Genomic DNA, 9,042 nt, shown 5'->3' with positions numbered 1-9,042 from the left:
TCCTGGATGCTTTTAAGATCTGTTCTAGGGTTTTGCCATGTTGTGTCTAGAAATGGGTTTATCTATCTTGCTTGGAACAGCAAGGGTTTACAACAATATTGTAAACACTTCGATTAAAGCTTGAGCCTTTATCTAATGTTATCTTGGAAAGTGCTATGACAGACAATATCCCCTGCTAAGCCTGAGAAGATTCTAGGGAAGCCAGAAAGGTAGGGGGGCTCAGGCATTGATGGAAATGTTGATCAGGAGGCTATATTTATTTGCTTTCAGTGAAAGGGAGACCCAGTCTCAGTAAAACACATCCTTCCCAGCCAATTCCAAGGCTGGACCCAGCAAAGCTTCATGTCTTACTCTTGTAGCGACCCTGGATCTGGATGAAAAATTGGTTAAGTGGCAGGGACACAAGCTCTCTTAGATGTGGTGCCTGGACATCCTCTGCGGAAGCCAGTGAGGATCAGCACCGGCTGGGAAGGATCATCTATACCACAGAGAAGGTGAAGCAGGGAAGCCCTGAGCGATCCTACTGTTTCTCTATTTTGAGGAGTATGAGTCACCTGGTTACTTTCTTTTGTTGCTAAATAAACTCTTCGATAGATCAAATAAGCCACTTACTCTCATTTAGCAAAGTGTTTTATTCAAAAGCTTCTCAGCACCATCTAGTTGTCAGAAAGAATGGTATCACCTTTTCCTGCCCACCCAACTCCCAATTCCAGAGGCAGAAGTTAAAAGCATTTGGCTAGAGCTCCCCCTAAGGATTTTAATTCAGATCATGATAAGGTTTTGGTTGTTCTCACATTCATCTTTCTCTAAGCCTCTACTTACCCCTGATTCAAGTAGAGCTGTGCTCCCCCACAGTTCCAAACAACAGGAAGGAATCATGTCAGACTTGATCAACCTCCCATTCCTGGGCTGGTAGAGGCACGTACAATTACCTTGAAAAAAAAAAGGAACTCAGCGACTGCCTCTAGGACGGACAGTGATACTGTCAGGCAGCGTATGCAGTTTGAAAGCTCAAATCTTAGGATAACCCTCCCCCAACTCTACTCTAGAAACAAGGAGCATCAGGTCCATCTTCTCTCCATATTCTTCAATTGCTCATCCTCTCCTGTCTTATGCAAAGACACTAAACCAGACCTTTTTGACAGAGTTAGGACAAACAGTGACATCTGATTAAAATGCCAAGAGATCCTGAGCTGTTGGAGATGAGCAGAGTACATCGTGTGACCTGATCTTTCCCTTTAAGAATATTTTGTTTCATCATAAAGTACACTTCTCCAAAGAGGTTCCTGGAGGAGAAATCCAAGAGTCTGACTGTGTCCTTGGGAACCCGGTAACTTTGGCTTCAGTCCTTGGATCTGTCCTTTGCAGCTACTTCAGGTCCCGGAGGAGGAAGGAGCTGGAGGCAGCATCAGTTGGCCAAAGCCCCCATGGGGTCCCAGGCCGGCAGGACAATGGGTTCCTGCTCTAACACAGCTTGCACCTCTTCAGGGACATGCTTCCTGTCCACCACCACCTCGTAGACATACTCAGAGAACCACTCATCTGTCATGCACAGGTAACCTGGAGGAAAGCACAGAAGCTTCATGAATGCAGAGGGCAAGGGGCAAAGAGCAGAAGCCCTACTGGCACCATAAAGAAGCTTTTCACAAAACTTGTATTTGCACACGGTTTTCAGCTTTCCCATCTAGAACCTCACTCAGCCTAATTCTTACTAACAATTCTGTGAAGCAGACAGAACAGGCAGGGCTGTAATTTCATCAGTCAGAACATGGGGGCTCAGAGTACCTAAGTGACATGCCCCGGCCGTGTGAGGTCACAGGTGACGTTCAGACCTGGGCCTCGCACCTAAGACTGTTAGCAGATCCCGTGCTGTTGCACTGCCCAGGCTGTGTGGGCTGAAGATGAGCGCATGACCCTAGAAGACAGGTGGAAAGGCTTCTTGTTCGTAGAGCCAACACCGAGGGGACTGGGCAAGCACACTAGTTCCATTCTTACCCTACCCACCTTCTCAGCATCACTGGCTCTTCCACCTTCCCCTCTACTGTAAATTCCTGCAAGCCACTGAGCTGTCAGGGGAAACCCGATGGGGCCGCGTCATCATTCCCAGGTAGCCGCTTGTTTGCAGGTGGATCCTGTGTAAGTCAAATGATAACACAGGCTTTGCTTTCCTAGTGGAACATCCGGGGTGAAGATCAGGCAGAACTGAACACTGAGACAGCATCTTGACCTCTTCTCCTCAGTAAGGCTCTAGGGCTTATGGATCTCTCCAGTGGGCAGGACTGTACGAATGCCCCAGGTTGAGAGCCCAGTGGAGGGAAAACGTGGTGTCAGCCGTCATCTGACCCGTCTGAGAAGCCTGCCTTTTACCGTTAGGAAGACTCAAGTGTATCTCAGGCTCCACTAGGACAAAACAAATTCCCCTTCAGGGACATACTTCCAACAAACCTGAATGGGGGAAAGATGTTCCGCTTGAGCCACTGATTCTACTACAAAGAGGAAAATTAAAGTGAGAGACTAGAGTGTGTATATTTAAAACAAAACTGGCCAAGGAAAGAGCACAGAACCGTGGGTACGCCGGGGTACTGCGTGCACCTACCCGCCCGAGGACTCACAGGGACTGGAGGCATCACCGCCACCACTGTCACGACCATCTCACCACATGCGGCACCTGTTCTATACCAGACACTTGAGCCATTTTTCTCTCCAAGTGTTTGTGCAAGTCGATTTCTCTGCTGTATCATTTCTCATTACATGGGACCAAGGGAAAGGAAGAAGATGTATGTATTTCTCCCAAGGAAGTCCTCTAGTGCAGCAGTTCTCAAATTTCCAGGCCCCGGTATATTCTTAAAATGACTGAGGATGCCACAGAGTTGTTTATGTGGGTCACACCTACCGATATTTACCATATTAGAAATTAAAACAAAGTTAAAAATATGAATTCGTAAGAACTAAAAAAAAATGAATAGAAATAATATATTTTTAGGAAAAAACCACTATATTCTCCAAGACAAAATAAACTTATGTTGGAAAAATGGCTTCGTTTTACAATTTAATGTCTGGCTTCACAGAAGAGAGATGGATCCTTGCATCTGCTCTGTCTTCGATCTGTTGCAATCTGTTGTTCTGGCTGAAGGAGAGGAAGTAAAATCTGGCCTCACACAGATATGTTGTCGAAGGGAAGACCTTGCAACCCCCTAAAAGGGCCCCAGGGACCCGCAGGAGTCCTGAGAGCACACTGACAACCGCTGCCCTAAAGGCCAGAACCGATTTAAGTAATTAAAATGCAACATGACGGCAAGTCTAATTGTGTAAGCTATACGGTGTCACAGAGGACATTATTTAACATGAAAACACAACTGTTTTGGTGAGGTCATCTGTGTCCAATTCTCCTCTTCACCTCTGACAGAAGCCAAGACACAGGATGTCTACTGTCACAAGAGGACACCCTGGAGAAGTGCTCAAGGGCTCCGAGTCGGCTAAGGGAATGCATCTAAGTCCACTGATGCCCGCCTCCTGACCCAGCGCTCCTTTTCTCAACCGAAGGTACAGGCCAGGGGAACACAGACCAGCCAATGCTGTAGCCTGGTTTCTAACCTGATTCAGTACTCCAAAGTCCCTGTCTTTGCTTGTGTCCGTCAGTCGAGGACCTGGCCCTCACTATCACCTACACGACTGCCACTAAGTTCTCTCGACGGAGAGAGAGTCCTGTCACCTGATACCAACTGTCAGCTCGGGCAGCGGAAGGGCCAACCAGTACCATTTCTTGCTGCATCCTAAGTCACTGCTTCCTGAGAAGGCAGGAATTATCTGCCTTCCCCAAGAGGGGCTTTCAGTGGGCAGGAAACCAGACTACTAAACACCTCACCGTTTGAGACATTAGTCATCCTTCCCCTTCCCATAATGCAGCCTAAATAAATCCCTAGAGTAGCTCCGGACAGTGAGGCAGGGGAAGGACAGAGGCAGATTCATGTAATAAAGTTCTGTGTCCTTATGACAATACTATCGTCACACCATCAAATGAGTCTTCAAAGAATGCACAGAGAAAATGGACAATAAGTACATGTACATTATCTTGTTCCAAAAGCAGATCAGATTAAGTCCTCACAAATTAAAACTCGTATCAATTGCAATCCAGCCCCTCAGTGTCCCTACCTAGAGGACCTGCCTTGATTAGTCTCTCTCTTCAGGATATGAGTTCTTTGGGGGCCCACAAAAGCCTCACAGTCTAGGTGGCTGCCAGGTAATTGCACCCTGAGCAGATAATGAACTTGGGGCTGTTCTAACTGTTGTATCCTGCGTGTCTTGGGAGTTTGAGATTAGGATCAGTACGTCTGAAACCCGAGTGAGTGCCGTGTAAGGGAGCAGCAAAGTACCCATTCAGGCAGGTTTATTTTTTCAGGTAGGTTTAGAGTGCCCATTTAGATTTGAAGAAAGTTGCGGCTTCTAGCCCATAAGCACTTTGGCCACCAGGAACAGGTGTTCCCAAGGGAAAAAGGAAAAGAAAAATCTGCAGCAAGGAGCCCAACGTTATATTAAGGAAACAAAGTCAGCTTTAGGAACTAAGGTGAAATCACATTTTGCTTAAGCTTTAAAGTGTTGTTTACATGCAATGAGAAAGAAATAAAATAAGTGAACAGTCCCTGAAAAAAACTACCAGCGTGTCTATATTTGTTAAGAGAAAGGGTAACATCGGTCCATAAAGGGAAAAGCGGTATCTGCTGATACAGCTCTAGACTGATTAGGCCAAATTCACACAGAAACAGAATAGTATTGAACAGGTTAGTTTAAGGGGAAGAAGATCTTTACCTGAAAAAAAAAAAAAGTTTTCTGAAATTCTACCAGAGATCTAACATTTCAACCTTTCAGACTTGATTAAGGTGATAAATATATTATCATTTATGAATTAGATATGTTTTCTATTTTTTGCTGTCTTCTATGAGATATTTTACCTCACTGACAAATGATCTGTGGTTAATGTGGAGTGTTTTGGGGGGGGGCTATTTTTGAAAAAGGTGCAGCAAAATCAAGTTTCTGTTCTGCTCTGATGGATGTATCTGGCAGCATGTGCACCTAAGGAGGCCAGACTCTCGGGGCCTCATTAAGTCACTGCCAATCTCTCACCTGATGGTGATAACCTCAAGGTTGAAGAAAGCCTCCAAGAAAGGAAAGCAAAAATCTCACTGGCATTTGTCTCATATTTCCAAACTTCCTAATAAATACTGAGAAACTACTTCACGGAACATTAGCCAGTCATTTAAAATGAAGTTGCAAAGACCATGTAGCAACATGGAAAATATTTAAGTGATAAAAGTAAAGTATATAAAAACGATATATCTTACATAATTACAACTATGTTACGAATCTAGATATGCAGGTGGAAAAAAACCTTACAAAAAATAACAAAATGATAATTTTATTCAGCGGGGTAGGTGATTTTCTCCCCAAAACTTCTGAATTCTTATATTGGTTTTTTGACTCCCAATCCTACAGATTACCCAAATAATTAACACTTATTATAACCAATTTTGGAAACATACAGTACTTGCATGAACACAGTATATATTTATGCATAATAACTAATACTCATTTAGCACTTACCATATGCTAAGCACTGCTCTAAGCATCGTGCATATATTAACTCACTGAAATATTGTTTGTAATAGCAAAAGACTGGAAATACCCCAAGTTCCATTAGTAAGGGAACTGGCTGAATAAACTATGGTACATGCAGACAATGGGAAATAATGAAGCTGTCCCGATATGGAAACATACTGATATGAAAAGCTTCCAAGACATGCTGTTTAGTGAAGTGAGAGCCAGAGGCAGGCAGGGTAACACAGTGTGTTACCTTTGATGCACTAAACCACACTCAGAACCGAAGAGAAACTAACAGGAACGGTAACCTGAAAGAGGGGAAGGGAGTGGAGAGTGACAGAGACAAGATTTCTCTTCATATGCTTTCTTGTAATTTGATTTTGGAACAACGTGATTTTATGATTTATTACAAGAATTACACTTTAGAAAGCAAAGCAAAACAAAAGCATACACATAAGTCTGCAGGGAGCTTCATTTCACAATGCAATTTCACATCCACTGTCTTTGTTTTGATTTTAATCCTGCAACAACACTACAAGGCAGGAAGGGTTGGGGTGAATTGTATCAAGTCATGTAGCCCGTGTTCAAACCTAGGTCTTCGAATTCAGTCTTTGCCATGGGGCTCAGCCCCCTCCTCTAGAGCATTCAGAGACTTGGCAGTTGGGGCCAAGGCAACAGGTAATAGCACATCATCTAGTTCCGGCACCTGTCTGGCACCGACTCCACCTGCTCACACATTCCTCATCAAAGGTCACGTCATGTGCCCAGTGGCTGCTTATGAGGCATTCTGTATCTTTAAATCAAAGAGACGTCATGGGTTCCGGGTGCATGTATTTAGAAGACAGAACAGGATGGGCTGGGTGTTCCCGAACCTTTCCCTAATATGAGATATTCTTACAGCTTGATATTACCTGTGGCTTTTTCTCAGAAGCAAAAGCTAGAGAACTTACGGAGTGAAAAATATGGTAGGGAGAGGGTTGTTTTGGTTTATGGGATGTATTTTTTTAAACCATCAAATCACAACCAAGTTCAAAGAGCAGAAGCCTATGCTTCCAAGAAAGTGTCCTCTTCTAAGGAGTCTAGAAGAAGCCTGTCTGCCTCTGGGCCTCTGAGGAGAGAAGGCAACGTACCAACCAGTCAGACTTCTCTGGAGAAGTCCCTGGACCAGTAAGCACGATCCAGATGAGCCTGAGAACACACACAATTCTGCCAGGTCTCTAACAATGGACAGGAGACGAAAGATTTAGATGACCTCAAGGGTCTATTTTCCCACTGAAACTCGATGACCTCTCTGACACCTCTCTGTCACTACTCCTGTTTCAGGCAAAGCTTGCTTTTTGATCTCCTCAAAAGCTCACACTCTTTCTTGGCCTCCTTCCTCAGACCTACCTGAAGCATGCACCCGAAGCATGCCAAGTGCTACCCTCTTTTCAGCTACCCTTTCTCTGGCTGGCCTCCCACTTCCTTTCCAAAAAAGTCATGACCTTTCCTAAAACTCCATTCCTCCTTGCAGACTCACTAAGGAGCCTTCACAGTTCCAATCACCCACCGTCTACCTTGCAATTTATCCCCTACGTTATTTTGCACTTACTCTTGTGTTTATGTTTTACTTATTCTTATAATAAATTACAAACACTGTATATGGAGCGAGATTTACAACCTCAACTGTCCCGTCCCCTCACTGCACCTAGCACTGGAAGGGACTGGTAGTGCAGCCGACGTGGTAGAACGGGACAGCTGGGCTTCCATTCGCTCTCTAAAACCCGCCCAAAGCCTTTTCCCTCGACTCGTTTTCTGGCAGCTCCGCGGCAGCACTATTCACCACCAAGTTCTCCCTGACGCCAGGTGGTCCCCTGACTTCTCGCTAACCCCTCCCCCACCGAAGCTTCAGGGCCCTCCTATTGCCTCCCCACTGAGGGGGCCCTCTCCAGTTCTGCCTCCTTCTCGGTCACCTGCCTTCTTGGAGAAGTCGTCTCTTCTCTTGCCTTTCTGGGGCTACTTACCCCGGATCTTACAGTCTGAGGAGCACACCACGAATGCCACTTCTGCCCCATCACAGCCCTCTTCAAGTCCCCCTCCTGTGTCCCTGGTGAATGCGTGTAAATTCCTCGGAGGGTCCAACATTCATTCCACCGTGGTCTGTGCACGGTTCTCTGCATCCCATCGATAAATGTGAGGTGAAGCTATTGCTAATGGTTTTTCCTCAGCACTAGGCTTATTCACCTCCGCTGCTTTCTCTCATGAAACTAAGCCTGCGTGACGAGCCATCCATCCGGTAAGCTGGTGAGGTAGCGCAATGGGCACACTATGATCCTGAATTCTTCAAGGTCTGAAACTGGAGGTGTGGGCAAGTTAAACAGCCCTCCTCCAGAAGGGAATGTTTAAGGGGCCTTCTTGTTCTGCCTTCGTTTGTCCACCGGTAACATTAACGACGGAACAATGACAGCTAATATTTTTGAGCACTCCTTATATGCCTGGCACGGTTCTCACAACAACCCTAGGAGGGAGGTACAATTATTACCCCTATTTTATAGATCAGAAACGTACAGCTTTGGAAGGTTAAATACCATGACCAAGGTCATACAGCCAACAGGTGAGACTGCCAGGACCCAGGTGGTCTGGCACCAGTGTTTCCCCTTTATCCTTCTCCAACCAATGCAAGTACCCCGTGGAGACAATCAGGTGAAAACAGGAGATCCTCCCCACAGGAGAAAGCAAGTACACGCACAAAACTCTATGTGAGTGTGAGGAGATTTGTCCCTGAGACTGAGGCCTGGTCACAGGTCAAAAGGAGCTATGGTGCCATAGTTTGTCCCCTCTCACAAACGGCAGCCCTTTCCTAGTCACACACTTTGATAGGGAAGCAGCAGTCAACCTCAGAGCGCATGCTTGCTCTGTTCCACTCATGCGCGCTCTTTTTCAGCCCCAGTCATGCAGGCTTTTTGGTTAATAAAGATGGAGGACGAGAGGTCCCTCTGAAGGAACTCTGACACCCAGGTGATAACAGTAGCACTTTTCCATGAAAACCCCGAGGTGACATAACAAATTTGTATCTTGCTCCTTTCCAGAAAGTCAGAAACCTCTGCTTCTAGCTCATATAATTTTCTCTTATTTCAGTACATTCCGCTCAATATTGCCTATAATTTACATTATTTATGCTTGATATACAAAACTGAATCTCAAACAGATCTGCAAATAATACGTTATTTTTTATAGGTAATATACATTTTTAGGGAAGCTGTCTCTGTCAACGAGCCTGGGTGGCTCAGTTGCTTAAGTGTCCCACTCTTGGTCATGATCTCATGTGTCCTGGGATCGAGCCCCGTGATAAGCTTGGGGAGTGTATCCCTTTGCCCCTCCCCCAACTTGCATGTGTGCACTCTCTCTCGCAAATAAATAATCTTTAAAAAAAAGAAATCTGAATCCCAATTCTATCTCTGACACCGT

General features: G+C 45.3%; 1 protein-coding gene across 1 annotated transcript in view; it reads right to left on the bottom strand.

Moving 5' to 3' along the window:
- Positions 1–612: 612 nt before the first annotated feature.
- The window catches only part of BLMH (bleomycin hydrolase), a 47,630-nt gene continuing 39,200 nt past the window's right edge, over positions 613–9,042 (bottom strand). Inside the window, exon 12 of the mRNA XM_025851397.2 lies at positions 613–1,560. Within this exon, the coding sequence (XP_025707182.1) occupies positions 1,409–1,560 (152 nt within the window). The 3' untranslated portion in view covers positions 613–1,408. The remainder of the gene's footprint in view (positions 1,561–9,042) is intronic.

The sequence above is a fragment of the Callorhinus ursinus genome, unplaced genomic scaffold, assembly GCF_003265705.2.
Source record: "Callorhinus ursinus isolate GAN/ISIS: 27379988/994484 unplaced genomic scaffold, GSC_fseal_2.0 scaffold34, whole genome shotgun sequence".
NCBI lineage: Eukaryota > Metazoa > Chordata > Mammalia > Carnivora > Otariidae > Callorhinus > Callorhinus ursinus.
Note: the sequence above shows the minus strand (reverse complement) of the source record. Positions and strands in the feature narration are given on the sequence as shown.